At 41.3% G+C, this 25,654-nt stretch overlaps 2 protein-coding genes across 2 annotated transcripts in view; one reads left to right on the top strand and one right to left on the bottom strand.

Moving 5' to 3' along the window:
* Window positions 1–25,654, bottom strand: part of aass (aminoadipate-semialdehyde synthase) — an 81,946-nt gene that overhangs the window by 16,640 nt on the left and 39,652 nt on the right. The window contains exons 11-13 of the mRNA XM_085169038.1: window positions 15,440–15,551; window positions 15,247–15,306; window positions 14,950–15,017 (exon numbers count right to left, since the gene is read on the bottom strand). Coding sequence (XP_085025164.1) covers window positions 14,950–15,017; window positions 15,247–15,306; window positions 15,440–15,551 — 240 coding nt within the window. The remainder of the gene's footprint in view (window positions 1–14,949; window positions 15,018–15,246; window positions 15,307–15,439; window positions 15,552–25,654) is intronic.
* LOC146514912 (uncharacterized) lies at window positions 20,569–22,046 on the top strand. The gene has a single exon (XM_085169039.1). The coding sequence runs from the start codon at window positions 20,584–20,586 to the stop codon at window positions 21,976–21,978; it is 1,395 nt and encodes a 464-aa protein (XP_085025165.1). The 5' UTR covers window positions 20,569–20,583; the 3' UTR covers window positions 21,979–22,046.

Genomic DNA, 25,654 nt, shown 5'->3' with positions numbered 1-25,654 from the left:
CGTGCCAGCAGTGCGCAATTGCGCATGTGCGCAGCTTAGAGGGAAAATTGGAGGTAAGCATGGGAGGAGGCGTTGGATTCGGGGGAGGGAGGGTGATAGTGAGGGCGTATCAGTATCAGTGTACATGTTTCATGCGTGTGCATGTGTGTGTGTGTATCCTGTGTTCAGCTGAGAGAAAGTGTCACCACACCCGGTTAAGCGAAGGTCAACAGTCTCTGTAGTGTTCTGTTGCAGAGTGTAGCAACTCTGATTAAACACCAAGCTAAACCTCTGTCAATGAATACACGAGTCTGAGTAGAAGTGACTTTTTACTCAGAATCTTCATTTGACAAGCGGTGAAAACTGTGGTTGAAAAGAAATACAGAATAGAAAAAATGATCGTGTTTACATAAATATTGTATCACAAAATAACTCAAAATAGGACTTTACATCTTCGTGTTAGCTTGAGCAACAGTAATGATCATCAAAAGGAATGCCTTTTTTAACATGTACATATCAACCTCCATGAATCACAAATAAAATATAATTTTTAACAAATACTGCTATTTATGCCTTTTCATCATGAAATATATACACTTACGGCGTTGCCTGAACGATGTTCCCAAGTGGATGGCTGTGGATAAGCCTCAGAGCAAGACCGCATGTCACTCTCCCTCTTAGAGCAACCAGGAAGAGGAATTAAACAGGAAATGAAGCAATACAGGTAACCCACCAGGAAGTGAGGTTATTAATTCAATTCAATTCAATTTTATTTATATAGCGCCAAATCACAACAAATGTCGCCTCAAGGCGCTTCATAGATACAGAGAAAAGCCCAACAATCATATGACCCCCTATGAGCAAGCACTTTGGCGACAGTGGGAAGGAAAAACTCCCTTTTAACAGGAAGAAACCTCCGGCAGAACCAGGCTCAGGGAGGGGCGGCCATCTGCTGCGACCGGTTGGGGTGAGAGAAGGAAGACAGGATAAAGACATGCTGTGGAAGAGAGACAGAGATTAATAACAGATACGATTCAATACAGAGAGGTCTGTTAATACATAGTGAGTGAGAAAGGTGACTGGAAAGGAAAAACTCAATGCATCATGGGAATCCCCCGGCAGCCTACATCTATTGCAGCATAACTAAGGGAGGATTCAGGGTCACCTGGTCCAGCCCTAACTATATGCTTTAGCAAAAAGGAAAGTTTTAAGCCTAATCTTAAAAGTAGAGATAGTGTCTGTCTCCCAAATCCAAACTGGAAGCTGGTTCCACAGAAGAGGGGCCTGAAAACTGAAGGCTCTCCCTCCCATTCTACTTTTAAATACTCTAGGAACAACAAGTAGGCCTGCAGAGCGAGAGCGAAGTGCTCTAGTAGGGTGATATGGTACTACAAGGTCATTAAGATAAGATGAGGCCTGATTATTTAAGACCTTGTATGTGAGGAGCAGGATTTTGAATTCAATTCTGGATTTAACAGGAAGCCAATGAAGGGAAGCCAAAACAGGAGAAATATGCTCTCTCTTTCTAGTCCCTGTCAGTACTCTTGCTGCAGCATTTTGGATTAACTGAAGGCTTTTCAGTGAGTTTTTTGGACATCCTGATAATAATGAATTGCAGTAGTCCAGCCTGGAAGTAATAAATGCATGAACTAGTTTTTCAGCGTCACTCTGAGACAGGATATTTCTAATTTTAGAGATGTTGCGCAAATGGAAGAACGCAGTCTTACATATTTGTTTAATATGTGCGTTGAAGGACATATCTTGGTCAAAAATGACTCCAAGGTTCCTCACAGTGTTACTGGAGGCCAAGGTAATGCCATCCAGAGTAAGAATCTGGTTAGATACCATATTTCTAAGCTTTTCAGCGCCGAGTACAATGACCTCAGTTTTATCTGAGTTGAGAAGCAGAAAGTTAGTGGCCATCCAAGTCTTTATGTCTTTAAGACATTCCTGCAGTTTAACTAATTGGTGTGTGTTATCTGGCTTCATGGACAGATAGAGCTGGGTGTCATCTGCATAGCAGTGAAAATGTATGCTATGTCTTCTAATGATGCTGCCTAGGGGAAGCATGTATAATGTAAACAGAATTGGTCCTAGCACTGAACCCTGTGGAACTCCATAATTAACCTCAGTGTGTGAAGAGGACTCTCCATTTACATGCACAAATTGGAGTCTATTAGATAGATATGATACAAACCACTGCAGTGCAATACCTGTAATACCTACAGCATGTTCTAATCGCTCTAATAGAATATTATGGTCAACAGTATCGAATGCTGCACTAAGGTCAAGAAGGACAAGCACAGAGATGAGTCCACTGTCAGAGGCCATAAGAAGATCATTTGTAACCTTCACTAAAGCTGTTTCTGTGCTGTGATGAGCTCTGAAACCTGACTGAAACTCTTCAAATAAACCATTCCTCTGCAGATGATCTGTTAGCTGTTTGACAACTACTCTTTCAAGGATTTTTGATATGAAAGGAAGGTTGGAGATTGGCCTATAATTAGCTAAGACTGCTGGGTCTAGAGATGGCTTTTTGAGTAAAGGTTTAACTGCAGCCACCTTGAAGGCCTGTGGTACATAGCCGATTATTAGAGATAGGTTGATCATATATACATATAAGATCGAAGAATTAATCAATGGCAGAACTTCTTTGAGCAGTTTTGTAGGAATGGGGTCTAAAAGACACGTTGATGGTTTGGAGGAAGTAATTATTGACGTTAACTCAGAAAGATCGATTGGAAAAAAAGAGTCTAACTTAACATCAATGGAACTACGAGTAGCTGTAGATAATATTACATCTGTGGGATGATTATTGGTAATTTTTTCTCTAATGATAAAAATTTTATTTGTGAAGAAGTTCATGAAGTCATCACTAGTTAACGTTAAAGGGATGGTTGGCTCAAAAGAGCTCTGACTTTTTGTCAGCCTGGCTACAGTGCTGAAGAGAAACCTGGGGTTGTTCTTATTTTCTTCAATCAGTGATGAGTAGTAAGCTGTTCTGGCTTTGCGGAGGGCTTTCTTATAAAGCAACAAACTATTTCTCCAGGCTAAATGATGATCCTCTAAATTTGTGACACGCCATTTCCTCTCCAGATTACGAGTCATCTGCTTTAGGGTACGTGTTTGAGAATTATACCACGGGGTCAGGTACTTCTGATTAGAGACCTTAGTTTTCACTGGAGCTACAGTATCCAGAGTCGTACGTAGTGAGGAGGTGAAATTATTAACAAGATAATCGACCTCTGTTGGGGTAGCGTTCAGATAGCTGCTCTGCTCTGTGTTGGTACAGGGCATTGACGATGATAACAGTGGCTGGATTATATTCTTAAACTTAGTTACAGCGCTTTCAGAAAGACATCTACTTTGATAAAGTCCACTCTCCACTGCTGCGTAATCAATTATTGTAAATGTAAATGTTATCAAGAAATGATCAGACAGGAGAGGGTTTTCAGGAAACACTGTTAAATGTTCAGTTTCTATGCCATATGTTAAAACAAGATCTAGAGTGTGATTAAAGTGGTGGGTGGGTTCTTTTACATTTTGAGAGAAACCAATTGAGTCTAACAACAGATTAAATGCCATGTTGAGGCTGTCATTTTTAGCATCTACATGGATGTTAAAATCACCCACAATAATTATTTTATCTGAGCTCAGAACTAAATCAGATATAAGTCTGAGAAATCAGACAGAAACTCTGTGTAAGGCCCAGGTGGACGATAGATGATAACAAGTAAGACTGGTTTCTGAGTTTCACAGCTGGGGTGGACAATGTTAAGCATCAGGCTTTCAAATGAATTAAAAGTCTGTCTTGGTCTTTCATTAATTAATAGACTGGTGTGAAAAATTGCTGCCACACCGCCCCCTCGACCTGTGCTTCGAGATTTCTGGTAGTTAGAATGACTCGGGGGTGTTGATTCATTTAAACTAACAAAATCATCCTGCTGCAACCAGGTTTCTGTAAGGCAGAGTAAATCAATTTGTTGATCAATTATTAAGTCATGTACTAACAGAGACTTGGAAGAGAGAGACCTAATATTTAATAATCCACATTTCACTGTTTTACTCTTTGGTTCAGATGTGGATACTGTATTGTTCTTTCTTTGTAAATGTTTAAGTTGTTTGTTGCTGGTTTTTAGTTTGTTTTTTGTCTTTTTGGAAGCAGACACAGTCTCTATGGAGATGGGTTTTTGGGGGGGTAGCAGGAGGAGAGAAGCTGCAGAGAGGCGTGTAAGACTGCAACTCTGCTTCCTGGTCCCAACTCTGGATAGTCATGTTTTGAGGGGTTTAATAAAATTGTCGATATTTCTAGAAATGAGAGCTGCTCCATCCAAAGTGGGATGGATGCCATCTCTCCTAACAAGACCAGGTTTCCTCCAGAAGGTTTGCCAATTATCTATGAAGCCCACATCGTTTCTGGGACACCACTCAGACAGCCAGCAATTTAAGGAGAACATGCGGCTAAACATGTCACTCCTGGTTATTAGCAAGTTCACCTTCAAAATTAAATCTTCTTAACATTTTTAACTCTTTTTACTGTTCTTTTTAACTTAAATACATACAAATGAATTATTTTAAAGCAAACATTAAAGATAAATGACATAAATGCCTTTGAGGCATCACAGTCTCCAGTGGATCCAGGTGGCCTTGAAGGAGGTACAAAGAATTCTGACAACAATCCTGAGGTCCGTTCTTCGTACCTCGCTTACTACATCCAAGATCAAATGACACATCCAAGATCAAATCATCGCGCCAACTTTGAGCTCGCTATTCCAGTTCTCCGAACACACCTGTTGTTGACGATTAGTACAGCTGGATGAAGTAATGTGAGATCACTGGGTGGCTTAAAAGGGGCTACGCATCGATAGTAGAAACATTGATCGGCAACCCTTTGATTGGTCGGCGAAAATGTCGAAGGAGCGCGCTCAGTATTTTTCGGCAGCAGAGCAAGAACTCTTGATTGAGGGATTTCAGGAGTTTCAGAGTTTAATTAAAATGCAAGGGAACACTGCAAAGGCTGCAAAAGCAAGGAGAGAGGGCTGGCAGAAAGTTGCTGACAAATTAAACTTGTAAGTAATTTATTATATTATATTACATTATATCCTCTTTCACATTAGAGCCACAACATGACCCACTAGAACATGGGAACAAGTAAAAGTGAAATATAAGAATATTCTACAGAATGGTAATATTTATCACTTATATTGCTTTTAGTCTCTTGAAAAGAGACCCTGAAATAATCTGTTTGTTTGTTTATAACAGCAACCAAGAAAAGGGCAGAGAAAAAAAAGACAGGTGGTGGTCCTGCACCCCCTCGTCACACCCCGGCAGAGGAGCTGGCCCTAGGGTTGAATGCTCTCCTTATCAATCTTGCACCTTCCGCAATGGGTTGCTCGCGTACAAATGGACAGGACATGGCTGCGACAGACTTCCCAAATCCACCTTCGCTTTTATAGCCGTGGTCTCTCATCTTGATTACACGAAGTAATTTACTATTACTACTCTAAAATATGAATTACATCTGAAATAATCAAATACATGAAATAGAATGATTAATAGTACATTTCCCTTTTTTTAGGAAATGACCTGTATGTATCTGTATGAAATCAATAAAAGAATCAAATACTGCATTATCTTTAGTTACATTGATGATATTTATTTATGGAAAAACAGTGGAAAAATATCGCTGTTGCTTTCGTATAAATGAAGCGGACATACCTGAGTGGCCGCGATCTAATCCTGTTTACATAAAGTAAGCCTGCTCCCAAGCAGGTTTACGCTTACGGATCTGTTGCTATGACAGCAAGTCCCGGATGAGCTCCGGAGAACCGAACGATCCAAGATCACGCGAAATCGTCAACAATCAAATCCAGCTACCTTACTTAGCGAGGTAAGAAGAACGGACCCCTGTTATCATGGGAAGAATTTGTTGTTCTAGTCAGCTTCAACCTTGGTAGGCCTTCAGCTGGCGCCAGGGAGGCCGCATGAAGTGAATGTTTGGGTTTAGTGTGAACAACTGCATCCAATTTTTACAGTTGGTCTAATGTTCATCACTGGCAATGTTCCCTCTAAGCTGTGCGCGTGCGCACTGCTGGCATGGTCTCTGCGCACAGAAAAAAAATCTAACCTGAATTGAAATTAAAATTAATACTTTAACAATTCTGTTTTGCAGTGTTAGTCAGTAAGTGACTGGCTGCTCCAGTATGGGATTAGAACGATGCCACCTTATCCCATAGTCCAGCCAATAATGCGATTCACATTCGTATATACGCAGCTAATCAACGTCGTTGACAGGCTATGACAGCGTCCTTATGTGCCGACACCGGTGTTTTAGCTAGCAAAGCGGCTGATGAGGAGTGAAGCCACGTTAATGACAACGTGTACAACCATTGGAGATGTGAGCAGGACAGACAAACAATTGACGGAAAAAGTGTGGACTTTTAAATTATGTTAATAGGCCACGTAAAACCAGAGTTATGATAAAAATATGCAATGTTTGGTTTTCTTCCTGAATACTATCGTTGTTTATATTTAGTGCAGGAAGAAACGGTAAAAACAGCGTTTTATAAGGAAAACGCTCAAAAGCCTGTGAGCAAAAACAAAATCAAAAAACCCCACCCTTTCCTATTGGTGGAAAAATGTACCATGCCGACCAATCCAAAAAATGATATGGCAACATGGTATTTTGTTGTTTAGGAAAGGGGAAGTTTTAGGAGTGACAGCGGTGTTTTGAGATGTGAGAGATTTGCGACGTTTAGCGCAAATCTTGTGTCGTTAGTGTGTAGTGTAGTCAATAGCTTTGTTGTGTGTGTCATTACAATGAGGCGACTGCTGAACGTTACAGGTGTTACAGCAGTGATACATCTCCTGTTGTCAGGCCTGCAGGTATCAGGCTGTCGTTCTCCTTTATCTCATAGTGGACAGAAATTATTTTTTGGAGTGGCACAAAAAATTTGTGTGGCATCAAATTTGATGCAGAACGGCTGATTGTTCTGTAAATAGTTTGAAATGTTTATTTTTAGGTAAACAGCTGCAAAAAACTTTGTTTGCATAACTCAGTTACTTTTTTGAAGAAGTAACTATATAATTAATTGCCTAACATTAGTCATTATATACTGTATTTTGCAGACAGAGTTACAGGACTCTCTCCCAGACCACAGACTCATAATACAAGTCAGAGCTATTTTTACTGTGTTAACATACTACACAGGTCATGAACAAGATTCTTTTTTAAATTTTTATTGTAAGTGGGCTAAAGCAGTTAATTAAAAGTAGCTAACATAAATGTAAACACTGTAATTTGATTATTGGAATAAACCATGTAACTTGGATGGATTCGATGCTGGCGTGACCACAGTGCACACGTCTGCTGTCGCTCACAGTGGTCCAAGGGACCGCTCAGGGAGTTTGTGTGTTCGCTCAGACACATGAAAAATTAGAGGGAACATTGATGACTGGTCACCAATTATCTCAATTCCCGTTGTTCTTCTCCAAGATGTTATCCATATTACAGAGCCATGAGTTTCTCCAAGATCGTATCCATATTGCGTTCAAAACACAGTCTGAGTACTCACAGCCTTCCCTATCATGTCGGCCAGCCTTGTGGGATTTTGAACAGCTATAGCCACTTCTCGTTCTTCGATAAGCCAGATCCGAGCCAGCTCCAATCAGCCAGAACTCTGTTATCGTGGTTCCAAATTGGTAGATGTTTTTCATTGTCCTCCATCGAGAGTGTCGCCAGACACACAACGCAACCGACCATCGAGTATCCGGCAGCAAACGTCTCTGCAGGACAATCTGGCTCTCCCAAGCCCAGCAAGGTGTCACAGTTGATCAAATCCATAATTCTTTAGGTTTTAGAGAACAAGACTGAGAAACTCTTTGAGGGTTAGAGTTAGAAGAGACTAGACAAACAGACAGAAGCAGCAGCAGGGAAGGTAAGGGAGGGAGAGGGGAACGATGCGTCCGCCTCCTCCGAGAGTCAAAGAGGGTAATGTGTAGAAAGGTTTGAATCAATGTCTTAGTTATTTACAATACAGTGTGTAAAAAGTCAAAATGGCAGCAATAGGTAGCAAACTGTATGACTGATGAAGAATTGGACAGAATTCAGACAAGAGGAAGGCTAGCAGTGGAGAAAGTGGGTGAAACATGGGAAAAAATAGGTAAAAATCCTGGCGGCCACCAGTGCTTCTCCTCAACCTTTGCTTAATGCAAGCCAATGATTTGATCTTTCTAAATGGAGTAAGACATTTCCACAACCACAGGATGTATGTTTTCCATTGTGATTATTTAATGAGAAGCACCGTATTATTTAGGGTTCAATAGCCCAATTAAAACCAATCAATCATAGCAATAATTCTCCAATGGGAGATCATTTGTTTAGTTAGATCTAGGTTGGTACTTTTCTTGTCAGGCAGTGCATTTTTGTTTAAATTGGAAGTAAATAATAAAAATGTCAAAAAGTAGCATTTATAGTAGAGATGGCACGATACCACTTTTTTGTGTCCGATACCGATATCATAAATTTGGATATCTGCCGATACCGATATGAATCCGATATAGTGTGTTTTTTAATCAATAAAACTGTTTTTTTAATATCTTGCTGCTTTTTGTATAAGTTCATACTCAAGTTAAAAAACAACAACAACACTAAAGCTATTCTGTTATATCTGTATGTAAAAAAAAAAAACACACTGCACCCAAAATATTTCATAGATCAGCAACACTGATCAATCTAATAAAGTTAAACCTACTCCATCCTCCCTATTCTGGTATTTTAAAGAGTACTTAGCAGAAATATTAAGCAACCTAACTAATAGGGTTGCAAACTCCCAGCAAAAGAAAATAGGGAACCACCCTCCTCCTCATGATGCTTAATCAATGTAATCAACTTTAATTTGATGCAGGGTGAAAAAAAATCACAGAAATAAATTATTTTTCAAGAATAATTAAATAGATTCAACATCTTCCTTCAACAGAATTGCAGAATTCACAGATGGTACTTTCCCAAAGGAAAAAGTACTACAGCTTACTAGGGTATATTAGACTTAACAGTTACTATATACAGTAATGGACTTCTATACATTTTACATCAGATTAAAACTTTGGGTGTAAGATTCAGATAATTATTAAATAATTAAAAGCTAGATATTTTAAATGAGAATAAGAAAGAAAAATTTTTCTTTGTGCCCCCTTTTCCCTGTTAATGCCCTAACGGCCCCCCTGGCTAAACTTTGCTAGATCCGCCCCTGCACAGTTACCAGCCGTCAGCTGCATAGAAAAAGATCCTGGTCTAGAAAGTAATATTAAATAAATTCTAACAACAGCTTATCAAGCTTAATAGTGCTGCTGTTGTTCAGCCACTGGTTTCCTCTTTCTGGTGCAAAGTGAGCCAAAAACAAAGAAGAGAGAGGGACTAGCGACAGAAAAGCCGATCAGCTGATCACTGATCAGTTTCATGATTGAAGTAGCAGCAGGAGAGAGAGAGAAAGGCAGTTGCTCTATATATCGGTTGTTAAGCTTAACGCAGGAATGCTTTACAAACATTCAGAGATGAACTTACACACTTGCTTTACTTCTCTCTGAGATAACTTCCTCGGAGATGAAATGTTTGCTAGCAGGCTACAAATACACACAGCCCTCTATCACGTGACCACACTGCTCTTACGTGCTACGGTTATGAGCCGAGTTACGCCGTCGCAAGTTTTGTGAGGTGCTTTTTTGATATTTAATGGATCGGATTACATTTTTTATTTCTCTCCGATATCCGATCCAGTAATTTAGGTCAGTATCGGACCGATACCGATACGTAATATCGGATCGGTCCATCTCTAATTTATAGTACATTATATTATAATGCATAATACACAATACATTAACTGTTAGTAAGATTTAAAAAGCCAGGTAACCTATGAGCAGTGTTGGTCAAGTTACTTGAAAAAAGTAATCAGTAACTAATTACTGATTACTTCCCCAAAAAACAAATCCCATTACTTTACTGATTACTTATTTTCAAAAGTAATTAATTACTTATTTACTTAGTTGCTTTTTAAAAACACGATTTACAACCTGAATAGGTGATAAAGCGATAGATCTTTCAGCCCAATTCTACTTTTTCTGCATAATCCATCATACAAAATGTAATCAAATGGAAAAGTCTCTTTTTTAAAAACTTGTTTTATTAGATTTAATCTTTTAACTTTATGCATCAAGCAAAAATTAAATTATATGCAACATTCACTGACTGGAAGAAATTTGTTTAATATTTAAACCTATTTTCTGCACATTCCAGCACATAAAATAAAATATGTTTTGTGTTTACAATCACTCTTTCAAATAGATACAAGTAAAACACAGCGGAAAATAAATAAAATCAAAGACTAGCGGTCCTGTTGCTCTATTTTCACCTGTAAAGCAGGAGTAGGGTAGGCAGAGGTTTGCCCTGGTGCAGGTGAGCCGCAGCGGTCAGTGGAAGAATCCGCGAGTTTCTCTGTGAATTTCCCATTACGTCGTAGCGCACTCGGTGCTTGCTTGGAAGTTTAGGGTTTTTTTTCGCTGTAAAAAGAAGTTTTCTTCCCACGCACAACGGACACTAATGTTTTTGTCACTTTTTATGGAATCAAACTCAAAGTAAGGTCAGTACTTCCACGCTGCACGCTCATACTCTCTCCCGCACTCTATATATTATCCATTGTTGATCTGTTGTCACGAACGTCGCACTTGCTAACGTCACTGTCATGAGACATTCTCGCAAAAAAAATCACTGTTTTAGTAACGCAGTAACGCAGCGTTCCTACGGGAAAGTAACGGTAATCTAATTACCGTTTTTGCAATAGTAATCCCTTACTTTACTCGTTACTTGAAAAAAGTAATCAGATTACAGTAACGCGTTACAAGTAATGTAGTATGAGGCATACTCATAGGCAGAGATGGGCAGTAACGCGTTATCTCTGCCTATGAGTATGCCTCATTTAAATATTACTATGTATATTCCTTTTTATGTATTTGGGGTTTTTTTCTGTTTTGTTAAAGGAATCTCTGGCATCATAAAAGTAGTGACTTGTGATTAAACAATGTGACAATGAAAGCCATGCTCTGGAAAACCCAGAGTAGGAAGACTTTTAATCAAATTATATATCCTTCTTAAAATATCTGCTAGATTCAGTAAAAAAAATCTGTGATTTTGCAGGCAGGATCCACTCAACATTACACCAGCACCACCACCAATATTATTGGATGATTGAGGCACCCAGAGTGACCTGTGGGATTAAGATCCCATCACCCCCCTCAAATCCCCCCGGAGTCAAACCCGTGGGCTTGTTATCGCTGGCCTAATTGGAAACCGCATTGCACAAATGCTCTAGCCACAGCGGGACTGACTGTAGGTCTGCCTGGCACTTGTATTCTTAATTAAAAAAGAAAAGGCAGACATTCACTCAGGAGGATTACCCCCTAAGTTTACATATCTTAAGGAGCCAAATTCAGTCAAAAGGATTAAAAATTTGATGGCATGGCTTGTCTCGAAAAATTATACTTAGGATCAGTTAAGAAAAAAAACTCATCAGGTCTTAGAGCTGGCCTAAATATGACCAAATGGAAGGCTTTGGTGACCATGGATTCACTGAGCATGGTGAAAAGAGGATGAGATCCCTCCAAGCAAGCTGTTCCTACAGCCTTCGAGAAAAAAAATGCATACAGTCTGATTGTTAATGATTAATAAAAATATTCATTGGTTAAACGTTATAAAGTCATAGATCTGTCAATAGATCCAACAAACACATTCAAATATTTGTAAATACAACTCTTGCGAACATGTAAAAAAAAAAGCTAAGACTGCAGTAAAATAAGCAAATCAATTACAAATAATCAACAGATCTGAGAAAATAATTAGAGCAGATTTAAAACCATTCCTAAATGCTATATGCTATAAATGTGATTTCCCAGATGACGAATGCTAAATGTGCAAATGATTATATTTTCATGTTTTTGAGAAATCTCCTTTATACAGAGCCAGACTGAATTGATTTCTGTGACTTTGGTACTAGAAAAAAGCATTAGATCACAGGGCATGTTTACTTACAAGTCTAAGCTTCAAAATGTTTTACATTTGTAAGTGACTGTCTAGACCCACAGTTTGCTAATAAGCTGCCATAAGTTAACTGCAGATCTGACATGTAATAATAAGAACAGGGCTCGCAAAATTTCAAAATCTCTGGTAGCCCTTCGGGCAGGCATTCTTCCATTTTTGGTAGCCCAAAATAAATTTAAGTAGCCCGAATAAAAAAGAAAGCAATTTTTTTATGTTTTGTTTATATTATATATTATATATTATATATAATATTATACATTAGAGTATAATATTGTAACGGAATATTGTTACAAGAGAAACAAAATTAATCTCTCACCTCCAAAATTAATCAAAAAAATTGTTAAAATACAAATCACAACAACTGTATAAAAATTACAAACATCAACTCAAATACTTGGTTCAAATTGAACAGAAATTTCTATGAATTTGTAAGAACTGTGTAGGACATAAATCAGTCTGTGTCAGATCCTGAATTTGAAATTTCCACTGAAGTCACGGGTAAGAGGCAAGTGGAACCAAGATCTAGGCCAATTGCTTTTTGAAGTTTGCAAAGACTGCTAAATTTTGCCAGTGGTAGTTCACTCTTTGCAATATAGCACGCTGTTCTAAACTGATTTTTCAGGAGTTCTTGTTGTGCTTGGTTTATTTTTAGTATGTTTTTTCCAATTGCTGTTTGTTCTGGGAAAGATACTGCAGACTGGGCAATAATGCATTTCTTGCATTTCTCATGGGTTCTAATGGGGGCCTTTCTTAAAATTACTGGTCCCAGTAACAAAGGCGCTTATGGACTCAGAAATCAAATGAAACTCACAACACACCTGGCAGAACATCATGTTCTTTAGCTTGTCATATTCCAGCCACAGAAATTATTTTGTCCATGAAACCAAAAAAGCTGCGCTTTCTTTTTGCCTCATAGTCTGATTTATCATAACTTTTCCGTTTTGTGGTAAGCTTTTCTTTGGCTGCCCCTTCTTCACCCTGACCTGTCTTATTTGGCTCAGCAGAACTAAAATACCAGCGTAAATCCTGCTGCTTTTACACACGTACTTACATAACGGTCAGCGGTTTTTTGCGCACTCAACCTCTCACATGTTTAAGCTTGCTGCGAGAGATTTCACTTGTCACGTTTGAATAGTAAGCTAATGAGTGATAAGACGAAGTCAGAGGAATTGGTGCGCAATTAATCGTCACTCACCAATCAGTGCTGCCGCTCTCTATACACCGTTCGCGCGATCGCAAAATGAAAGTGAAAGTAAAAAACAAGCGCAAATTCAAACGCGATTTCAATATGTCACATATTGACAGTGGCTCACCATTGCCAATGACCTAATTACTCAGCTACATTGGCGAACGAATGCAAAAGCATAGACATATATTTTCCTTCCTATGATAGCCCGACGGGCAGGGCAGCGATAGATTTTGGTAGCCCGACTGGAAAGATCGCTAGCCCCGGGACGTCGGGCTAGCGATTTTGCGAGCCCTGAAGAACATGCAATATTAAATAGCTAGATTTGTGGCCTGGGCATGTAAAGTAGATGCTAACATAAACAAGTAAACCTGTCCTCAATGTTAGTCTTCAAACTTACTTAATGTAGCAGATAAGACAAAAAATATTCCAGTACTGTTTTCAGACATTGCTGATGTAGAGAAAATGGAGAAAACGTACAAATCTGATGTTATTTGAAAGCTGTCTTTTTCCATAGAGTCACAAGCAATGAACCATTTTATGTTATTATGTTATGTTATTTGTACTCATTTACTTAAAGACACTTGAGAAAAAAATGTTGTATTCTTTTAAGATAAATCATCTCTATGAAACTCCTAAGTGCAGTCAAGGTCTGAGTCTTTTTTTAAGTAGATTTTGTTCTCTGTTAACAGTGGAATTCTAGCAGTTATATCCTGCCTCCAGTCTTTGTCCTAGCTTTTATTTATGCACAGAAGTAAAACTGGTATTGATTATATCTGTTATATTTGTTGATTACATCTTACATCTGATTACAACTAAAAAAAAAAAATGCATGTTAACACCAGACAAAACAAGACAGAAAGACTCAGCATAATGAGTGATTGGGTTTTTAGTGTAAAAGAGAAGATAAGATATGTCTACCACTTGGTGAGTGCATATTCCAGCTTCTGGAGTTAGTTAGCAGAGATGGCCTATTTAGCATGCTAGCAAAGTAAGGTGTTAATGCAGAAGGCAGCACTGTGCAGGAACAACCACATAGTAATAATAATAATAATAATAATGGATTGCATTTATATAGCGCTTTTCGGGGCCCTCAAAGCGCTTTACAATTCCACTATTCATTCACTCTCACATTCACACACTGGTGGAGGCAAGCTACAGTCGTAGAAACAGCTGCCCTGGGGCAGACTGACAGAAGCGAGGCTGCCACATCGCGCCATCGGCCCCTCTGGCCAACACCAGTAGGCGGCAGGTGAAGTGTCTTGCCCAAGGACACAACGACCGAGACTGTCCGAGCCGGGGCTCAAACTGGCAACCTTCCGGTTACACGACAAACTGCCAACTCTTTGAGCCACAACCGCCCTAAGTAATGGTTAGTTACTATGAACAAAGATCCTCAAACTTCACAAATGACAATTCTAGGAAAGGATTACTTAAGGAATGCAACAGCAGAAACGGCACACTAGAAACCAAGTTAATAACTGAGGTTAACAAGCTCTACAATTTAGAAATTCAGAGCTGGTGAGCTATTGCACCTTTCCTGTAATCGTTAGACATTGTATCTTACTCATAGAATGTTTTAACAAGTTTGATGAACATTTAAAATAAGAATTACATTCAAACGAAGCATTTAAATGCAAATATAACAAACAAACAAACAAACTTACATATTCACAGTTCCTGTCTGAAGACTTACCTTCTTTCTCTAAGTTTTTCAATGTATTCAAACTTTGGAGTAAGTTTTCCGTTAGAGGCGATGACAGCCTTTAGGAATAAATCAGAACATCCAAACCAGACATAAATTTCACTTATTTGCAGAAAGAGTCAAATAAACATCCGTTACATACACATATCTAATCCAAATAAATAAATGTATGTTATCAACCAAAATATTGAATTAGAAAATGAAGTAAAACACTCAACTAAAAATAGCATCATGCCTTTGTAACAAATAACGTGAGATACTTCTCTCAACCAACATTTCACTACTTACATCTCTGACTTGTGGGCTAAATTCTTCTTCGTCCAATGGTCTGGTTGAATCTGAAGGTAGCTGGTAATGACATATAATTTACTCAAAAAAAAGGAAACACTATGTGAAACATGTCATAGCCCTCTCCCATACTTGATCAGAAAACACCACCAAATGCACTGCAAAATTGGTGGCATCAAACCAGACGTCTTACCATCTCCCAGATGTAGGGGAAGAGACGGTCACCAAAATACTCTGTGGCTTCTATTGGCAGCTGAGCAGGAAGGTTGTCAATGGAGCACATGAGAATCCCGTTTCCCTCCACGCTGCCGGGACCACAAATAAAACCAAATCAAATGTTAAAATTCAGGCATTTTACTCTTTCATAAAAAAAACAGTAGCACGTTTAAAATTTGATGGCAGTCTCAAAGAAGTTAGGAGGGGACAACAAAAGGCTGAAAAAGCAAGCAGCACTAAAAAGAAACAGCTTTGCGTCTATTTAGGTTGACTGTCAATAGATCTGTAACATGAGGAGGGTATAAAAAATGTTAATTTTAGTAGATTAACAAGCAAAGATGGGCAGTAAAGATTGTATTAAAAACATTCATGATTCTGTTATTGGTTGCACATCTGGAAAGGCAACATCAGTGCTGAAATGTATGTAGCAATTTTAGAGAGACATATGCTCCCATCCAGAAGAAACTGTTTTCAGGGAAGGCCTTGCTTATTTCAGAAAGACAATACTTTTGACTGGGCCCATTTCCATATGGAAGCAAAAAAACCCTGGACATACTGAAGTCAACTTTTAACTTTGGAACATTTAGAAACATAAAACAGAAACTAACAGGGCTATTTTTGTGTATTAACTTATGTATTGCTTAATTGTAAAACCACTGAAAGACAAAATTTGTTGATGTTTTCTTTATCTGCAAGCACCTCATCACCTCTCTCACCCACTGAACAAACACTGGCGGACCTGAACCCTTCCATTTAAGAAGAATTAGCCTGCGTGCTAGGAGAGATGAGAAAGCCACTGCATTCATTTGATACGAAGTTATACCGTGTTGGTTTGGGAGTACACCAAAGACTGCTGTCATCGGATTAGGATCAATTGTTTTTACACACACATATGAAAGAGCTTTAAAAACTAATTCCCAGAACCGGTTCAAATCAGAGCAGGTCCAGAACATATGGTTAATATCGGCAGGTGATTGCTTGCACCTCGGACATCTATCATCAGAGGCATTGTATATTTTGGCTAGTTTAGCTTTGGTTAGGTACGCCCAGTGAAGAATTTTAAACTGTATTATACAATGCCGTATACAGATTGAGGATTCGTGGATCTTGCTAACACTAAGATCCCAAAGGTCATCTGGGATCTGGAGGTTTAAGTCCAGCTCCCAGGCATTTATGGCTTTGGACACAGAGTCTGCCTTTATATGCTGCAATGTGCTATATATTTGAGAAATGTGACCTCTAGCAATAGATCGAAATTGCAGACAATCCTCAAGTGGACAGACATTAGGTAGACTTGGATAAGAAGTGAAGTGTTTAACTGCAAAGCTACGCACTTGTAAGTATCTAAAGAAGTGAGTCTTTGGGATTCCAAAATCTTTAGACAATGCTTCAAAGGATAAAAATGGATAAAAAAAAAAACCTTTAACAAACAGATCAGAGAAGCAGATAATTCCTCTGCTGTACCAAACCTTGAACCCTGCATCGCTCAGAGCTGGTAAAAAAAAGATGATTTGACGCAATAGGAGAGCACTGAAACCAGACATTGAGAGAGTTCTTAACCACAGGATTTTTAAAATGAACATTGCGACTGACTGGTAGACCTGAACACATTATTGCAACAGGGGATATGGTGAGATTACCGTCTAGCTCCATAGTGGACCAAGGCGGCCCTCTGCCCTCCCTAAAAGCCTGCATCCAGGTGGATAATTTCACAATATTGGCAGCCCAATAATAATACATAAAGTTTGGTAGGGCCAGGCCGCCTTCCGACTTAGAACACTGTAAAAAGGATTTACGGATTCTTGGAACTTTTTTGTCCCAAATAAAAGATGATATGAGTCCATCTAACTGGATAAAAAGGTTTTAGGAAGAAAAAGGGGTATCATCTGGAAGAGGTACATGAATCGAGGCAAGACTACCACTTTAATCGTGTTAACCTGCCCAGCAAGAGAGATGGGTAATACTGACCAGCGTGCCAAATCCGATTTTGTTTTCTCTAATAAAGGGGTAAAATTTGGTTTAAAAAGATCCTGATAAGCGTCTGTGATTTGAATACCCAAATAGGTGAATGAGGAGTGTTCCAGTCTAAATTGAAAGGCTGAGTAGTCAGCCTCCTTCGCCAGACTGTTAATAGGGAACAGTGTGCTTTTAGCCAGGTTCAATCTGTAACCAGACAGGCGGCCAAAGGATCCAATGAGGTCCAGAGCTGAAGGAATTGATGCCTCCGGATCTGTAATATACAGAAGGAGATCGTCTGCATACAAGGAGCACTTATGAATAGTGTTTCCCCTAGTGATCCCCCTTATTCTGGGGTCCGTTCTCAATGCTGCCGCCAGCAGCTCTATTGACAGATTGAATAGCAGGGGGCTTAAGGGGCATCCCTGGCGGGTGCCTCTATGTAAGGAAAAGTATTCTGAAATAGTGTTATTGGTGCGGACTGAAGACAGGGGTGCTGAGTACAGAGTCCTGATCCATGAAATAAAATTAGAACCGACGCCAAATTTTTTCAAAACGGAGAACAGATATTGCCAATCCACACAGTCAAAAGCCTTCTCGGCATCTAGTGAGACTATTAGTGATCAACTCAATGGTCAGAATATAGGATATTTAACAGCCGTCTGATATTGAAATATGACTGGCGGTTCACTATAAAGCCTGTTTGGTCCTCATGTATAATAGAAGGTACTACCTTCTCAATACGAAGTGCAAGAGCTTTTGTGAGGATCTTATAATCCACATTCAGTAGACTAATGGGGCGATAGGATCCACATTTTTGAGGATCCTTGTCTTTTTTGAGTATTACAGAGATTGTGGCTTGGGACAGAGTTTGTGGCAATGTGCTTGTTGCCTGAATTTCTGAAAAAACCTCAGACAGTAAAGAAACTAACTTGCCGGCAAAGCGTTTATAGAAATCACACAAGAAGCCATCTGGGCCCGGTGCCTTGCCATTTTGCAAAGAATTAACTGCCTGCAATATTTCCGCAGCGGTAATAGGTCTTTCCAGTAGCTCACGTTGGTCTGGGTTAATAGTGGAAGTATATATGTCATGATCCTGGGTCCTTTTGACCCAGCGTTTTGTGTTTTCTATTAGTGATTTTGGTTCTGTTGTTCCTCCTGTTTAGTGTATTCTGTTCTGCCCATCTATTCCTGTGTTAAGTCCGCGTTTCCTAGTCGTGTCTTTGCGTGTGTGTGTTTCCTGTTTTATTGTGAAGGTCTGCGTCTTATGTGAGTGTTTTCAGTTTGCCTCCCTAGTCTTGTCACGTTAATCACTCCCAGCTGTGTCCCCCACCTGTGTGTAATCTCCCTGTGTTCTCTGAGTGTTTTTAAGTCGTGTCTTCTGTCTTAGTCGTTGCTGGTTCGTCTGTGTTGTTTTCCCTCGGTCGCCCTGCGTTTCTCCATCCGTCTCCCTGTGTGTATTTCCCCAGATCTCCCTGCATCTTTGTTCTGGTTTGTTTTGTTAGCTCTGCCCAGTTTAGGTTTTCCTGCTCATGTCCACCCGCCATTGCTGTTTATTTCTACTCGTGTTAATAAATACTCACCTGCACCAGAGCTGCTGCTTCCGGGTCCTAAATAGTTCCCACACGGCTTGCCCCGGCAGACCGTGACAATATATGTTCCTCAAGAAGAATCCAAGTCAGCCTCTGAATAATCAGTGCGGGAAGTATAGAGATCCTGATAAAATAGCTTGAAAGCAGCATTAATTCCGTCAGGGTGTGTTACCACCTGACTGGAGTCTAACTGTATGTCGGGTATAGATTGAGCTGTGGCGGATTGACGAAGCTGATGCGAAAGATATCTACTTGCTTTTACACCATGCTCGTATACATGATGTCTTGATCTAAGTAGGAGCTTCTCAATTTCTTTAATTGAGAGAGTGTCAAATTCAGACTGCAGCAGTACCTTCTGCTTATATAAATCAGCAGTTGACAGGTAGCATATTGTGTGTCAATGTTAGCTATGAGCTCCGTCAGCTCCCGAAGCCGTTCGTTTCGCTTTTTATTCTTATAAGATGAAAAAGAAATAATTTGGCCCCGCAGATATGCTTTTAGCGACTCCCAAATTATAGATTTTGAAACATCTGGAGTGTTATTTGTTTCTAGAAAAAGCTCGAAGTGGTGTACTATGAACTTGCAAAACTCCTCATCTTGTAACAGTTGCTATTGTAATGCAGTGTATCACCACATGGTGGTGCCTCCTGTCTCATGACTGGTGTGTCACCCCCTTTTTGTTCTTCTTCGCACCCCTTTTGTAATGTATGCTCCTGTGTGTACGCAGACTAGTGTGCTCTTTAGTAATGTGTGGTAGAGGTAGCACTTTTATTTTTGATATTGTAAATAAATGAGTACTTTTTGGAAAGTCAGAAGCTGTTGCTCATTCGCTATCCACCTGCACACCTCTGCGGCTGGCTTCATCTCCACCGCACGTTACAACTGGCGCCCGAACTTTTTCCCCTTGGACTTCAGACGATTTTTGTATCCCGCCGAGGATTCTTCTCTTCTAGCACGTGAACTGTCTCGGAAATCCCCCCACTTTTGCGGACGCTCGGACATTTTCCCCAGCCATGGCCGCAGCCTCAGCTCAGGTGGGACCCGACTAATTTCTGGATACCGCGGTGTGCCGCTGTTCCGCTTGGAAAAATAGAAAAAGAGAGAAGCTGACTCCGCGACGCGATTGGACTCTGTGGATCTGTTATTTGGACGTGCTGTTGGTCTCGTCTTTAAAGGATTAATTCTTCTGTGGAGAGCCTGGACATGAACATTTCTGCTGGCTTTTCATCCCCCTTTCCCTCTGCTGAGACTAGACTGACTGTAGCACACGTAAGTGATAACTTGGCCGACTACAACCATTGGTGCTGGTCTTCGGCTCAGTATAACGAAACGATTTAAAACTAATCTTGCATTGAGCTCTAGTGTTGCAGACATGCTATTGTCATAACATGGTTCTGATCACTCCAGCCTATTTTCAGTTGTTGGGCGAAATTTTGTTTGTGGTTTTTCTAAGTTTAATCTTGAACGGCATTTTTGCAGTTTTGTCTTTCTAGTCTGACCTAGCTGACTCTTTTACTGCTATATCAATAACTGCGCTGTGCCCTGGAGCGGCTTAATTTTTTTTGAAATCGCAATGGCACACTACCCAGACAACTCTGACTCAGACATGGAACTTACCTCGTTACTTATGTGCCAGATAGTTGAAAATGTGACTCCTAGCCTTAGCCAACAAGTGGTGGAGTTAAGAACTGAGGTGAATAAGCTTAGTGATTGTTTATGTGACTCACTGAACATACAGCAGAATTTACTAAAGCAGTGGGACCAACTCACAACGGGGAACTCTCCCCCTCCTGCAGTCCCACAGTCTCCTGTTTTCCCAATGGCCACATCGACACCTCATGTTCCTGCGAGGGACAAAACTGAACCCACCAACAGTACCAATCCGTTCCTGCCCAGCAACCCATTTCAACCTACAAATCCTTTCCTCCCATCTCACTCACTTGAGCTTAGCAGCACTTCCAGAGTGATTGCGGCAGCTTTACATCACGCCAAACTGGAGCCTCCTGTGTATGCTGGGGACGGCAAAGTGCAACTTGAGGACTGGTTAAATGCAGTTGGCACATACAAAGCCTCACTGAACCTAACCGATGGGCAATTGCTAAACGAACTTCCACACTTTCTTGCAAAAGAGCCCGGGAAATGGTTCAAGGCATTGAGCTCCCACATCACATCATGGGCTCAATTCTGTCAACTGTTTAAGACAGTTTTTCTGCCCTCCGACAACCAAGAACGCATCCTGAGAGGAATTTTGGATCGTGTTCAGGCTCAGGACGAACCGCTCCCAACCTTTGTTGCTCACACGTTGAGTGAGTTTGACAAACTCAAGAGTCCTCCACCTGAAAAAGACAGAATCGACTTAATTAGTAAACATGCTCTTGAAAAATACAGAGTTGCCCTGTATGGCGATAATGTCACTTCTGTAATGGACCTGCTGCTACGTGCTCATGAGCTTCACTCAGTGCTTGGACCACAAAGACCACAGCCTGCTTTATGTGGCAAAGACAACTATAAGCCTGAACCTTACTGCTTCAAATGCTCTCAGCCAGGGTTCACTACAAGCACCTGCCCAAACTGTAACACCCAACCTCATTTGCCACAACGAGCCTCAAACACCGCTAGGCATGGCCCAGTCCAGCCATTGCAGGCACCTGGCCCCTCTGACCCTGGCCATGAAAAGGTGGAATTAAGCAGCACCACATCCCAGCCACAATACAGGCAGTCGGGAAACTACTGGGGGGGAGGACATTTCACAGAGGCCAACCTTCCCCCAGTTACTAACGGAGCCTCACATGCCCGATTCACTACAGGGTGGACACAGTCTTGGACACTTGGAAGACAATTTTTCACAAGTCCACTGGAATACCCCACTAAGAACGAAAGTGAACTTCAATGCTTCATCTGTGGATGCTACCCTCAACACGGGTGCTTCCCTCTCGGCTGTACGAACAGATCTCATTCAAGTAAATGACTCTTACCCTAGAAACACAAGTGAGTGGAATGGTCCTGCAGTTAACCTCGCCAATAACGCTCCCTGCATCCCTGAGGGTGTTATTTGGCTCAATATTAGATTCATGAACAAGAACTTTTACCAGTGTTTTGCAATAATACCAGATTTGTCCTCTCCTTTCATTCTGGGAATGGATTTTATGGCAAGAGCTTCTGTTTCTATTCACATTCCCACTAGAACAGTCTACATTGAGGACATCCCCTGCCCACTCGCAGACGATGAAGAGGACCTTCAAAATGATTACTCACATTCACCTGGAACACTGATGGCTTTGGACTTGATTCGCTCAGACTTAACAGCCAAACTGTCTGAAGCAAGTCTCTCAGAGAACAACAAGGATGCTTTACTCAATCTGCTCAGCAAGTTTAGCTCCTTGTTTGATGGTCAACTTGGTCGAACGGCTCTCACTGAGCACGCCATAGAGACTGGCAATGCAACACCTGTCAATCTCCCACCCTACCGCACGTCACCTGCTAAGAAACGTGTGATTGAGGAACAAGTGCAACAAATGTTGAAGGACAACATCACTGAACCTTCCACAAGCCCTTGGGCAGCTCCTGTAGTCATTGTAAATAGAGCAGCCGCGGAACCAAGGTTTTGTGTGGACTTTCGAGGGCTCAACCAAGTTACCCGAAAAGACTCTTATCCCCTGCCTCGTGTAGATGAGTCTTTGGACTTTCTGGCACGGGGAAAGTTTGTCTCGACATTGGACTTAGCGCGAGGCTATTGGCAGGTTGCTGTAGCAGAGGACTCGAAGCCTAAAACTGCCTTCATCTCTCACTGCGGTCTCTTCCAGTTTCAGGTGCTGCCCTTTGGGCTCTGCAACGCACCTGCAACTTTTCAGAGACTCATGAACTCTGTGCTTGCTGGCCTCATTTACAAAACGTGCGCAGTCTACCTGGATGACATTGTTATCGCCTCACCTACCTTTGAACAGCACTTGGTGGATCTTGAGGAGGTGCTGGGCAGACTCCAAGCTGCTGGCTTGTCATTGAAGCTCAAAAAGTGCCAATTCTGCCTCGATGAATTCACCTTTCTCGGGTACCGCATCACATCATCAGGTGTTAAGCCCGATCCAGACAAAGTAAGGAGTTTGATACCCCAACCTCGGTGAAACACGTCCGTCAGTTCCTTGGCTTGACTGGCTATTATCGGCGCTTCATTCAGGATTATGCCCGCCATGCCGTACCTCTTCACGCCATCACCAGAAAGGACAATGCTTTCCGCTGGGACGACAGCTGTCAAAGTGCCATGGACACTTTGAAAGACCATGTCACATCAGCCCCGGTCCTGTCATTTCCGGACTTCAACCGTCCCTTTTCCATTCACGCCAATGCGTGCGACATTGGTCTCGGGGCAGCGTTGATGCAAAAGGATGACAAGGGTCATGAGTATGTTGTGGCTTTTGCTAGTCGCTCCCTTCACAAAGCTGAACTCCCCTACTGCACTTCAGAGAAGGAGTGCCTTGCTGTGATATGGGCTCTGGAACACTTCCGCCCATATGTTGAAGGTGTTTATGTTACCATCTTCACTGACCACAACAGTCTCAGGTGGCTCATGTCTCGTCAAAACCCAACGGGCCAACTCGCCCGCTGGTCACTTCGTTTGCAGGACTTTGATTTCACAATAGTGCACAAACCTGGTGCACAAAACAAAGTTCCCGACGCACTGTCACGCAACCCTTTGCCTCTGACCTGTGACAGGCTGACTTATCTTTTACCAGATCATGCTGTCATGGGCAGCCTGGACATTCGTACTCTGCCCCCCGTCATTCAGGCTGACCGTTCACAATTGAGACAGCTGCAGTTAGACGATCATGTCACAGGTCCACTCCTCAGAGACATTGAAGCAGACTCTCTGAACAGCTCGGACAATGCCACCTTGTTACAGTATGTTGTGTATGACTCTCTTTTGTATTACAGAGACCCCAAATCCACATGTGCTTTGCACCCTTTGAAAGAGCTGAAACTGTTTGCCCCTACTTCCATGAGAGGCACCTTGCTGGACTATTACCACGACCACCCCACAGCAGGTCACTTGGGTGTTTCTAAGACATTGGCTAGACTGCGTTTTGGGTTTTTCTGGCCCAAAATGGCAGCTGATGTGAAGCGCTATGTGACTTCATGCTCAGTGTGCCAGCTCACCAAGCCAAGTCAGAAAAAAGCAGCCGGTCTTATGGTTCCCATTGTCCCCCAGAAACCCTGGGAGTATGTGGGTGTGGATTTTGTTGGGCCACTTCCCCGCACCCCCACTGGTAATGCTTATTTGATCGTGTTTGTTGACTATTTGACTAAATGGGTTGAAGCCAGCGCTGTCAAAGAAGCTACATCTCAGGTAGCAGCTGGTAAATTCGTCACTGACATTTTTGCTAGACACGGTACACCCACTTACCTGATTTCTGACAGAGGGTCTCCTTTTGTGAGTGAGCTTTTTGAACATGTTGTTTCTGCCTTAGGCTCGGTGCACAGACTCACTACGGCATATCACCCTCAGACAAATGCTACTGAACGCGTCAACCGGACTCTGAAAACTGCAATCCGCGCTTATGTAGGTGATAAGCACACATCATGGGACAAGTTTCTCCCTCAGATTTGCTTTGCTCTGCGTACCGCCCCCCATGACAGTACAGGTATGACTCCTGCCATGATGCTTTATGGTCGTGAGTTAGACACCCCACTTGACCTTATCACTCAGCCTTCTACAGCAGCATGAACCGGGTGTGCCTTACCCTGAGACTCTGAGAGCCTCCCTGCAGGAAGCTCACGACCACGCCAAAGCAGCTCTGGACTATAGCCATGACAGACAAAAACATTACTATGACTTAAGACATCGACATGCCACGTTTCGTGTTGGTGACCTTGTGAGAGTTAAGACGCACCCCAGGTCAGACGCTCAGTCTAACTTTACTGCTAAACTTGCACCACTGTTTGAGGGACCAAACTACATAATTGATTGAGTAGTGGTGTATAAACACAAAGAAAGAACAATACAGTATCCACATCTGAACCAAAGAGTAAAACAGTGAAATGTGGATTATTAAATATTAGGTCTCTGTCCTCCAAGTCTCTGTTAGTACATGACTTAATAATTGAGCAACAAATCAATTTACTCTGCCTTACAGGAACCTGGTTGCAGCAGGATGATTATGTTAGTTTAAATGAATCAACACCCCCATTCTAACCATCAGAAACCTCGAAGCTCAGGCTGGGGGGACTGTGTGGCAGCAATTTCCCACTCCAGGCTTTTAATCAACCAAAGATCCAGACAGACTTTTAATTCATTTGAAAGCCTGATGCTTAACATTGTCCACCCCAGCTGTGAAACTCAGAAACCAGTCTTACTTATCATCTATCGTCCACCTGGGCCTTACACAGAGTTTCTGTCTGATTTGTCAGACTTTTTATCTGATTTAGTTCTCAGCTCAGATAAAATAATTATTGTGGGTGATTTTAACATCCGTGTAGATGGTAAAAATGACAGCCTCAACTTGGCATTTCATCTGTTATTAGACTCAATTGGCTTCTCTCAAAATGTAAAAGAACCCACCCACCACTTTAATCACACTCTAGATCTTGTTTTAAAATATGGCATAGAAACTGAACATTTAACAGTGTTTCCTGAAAACCCTCTCCTGTCT

This window comes from Neolamprologus multifasciatus, chromosome 7 (assembly GCF_963576455.1).
Source record: "Neolamprologus multifasciatus chromosome 7, fNeoMul1.2, whole genome shotgun sequence".
Classification (NCBI taxonomy): Eukaryota; Metazoa; Chordata; class Actinopteri; order Cichliformes; family Cichlidae; genus Neolamprologus; species Neolamprologus multifasciatus.
This window is presented reverse-complemented; position numbering and strand designations above follow the sequence as displayed.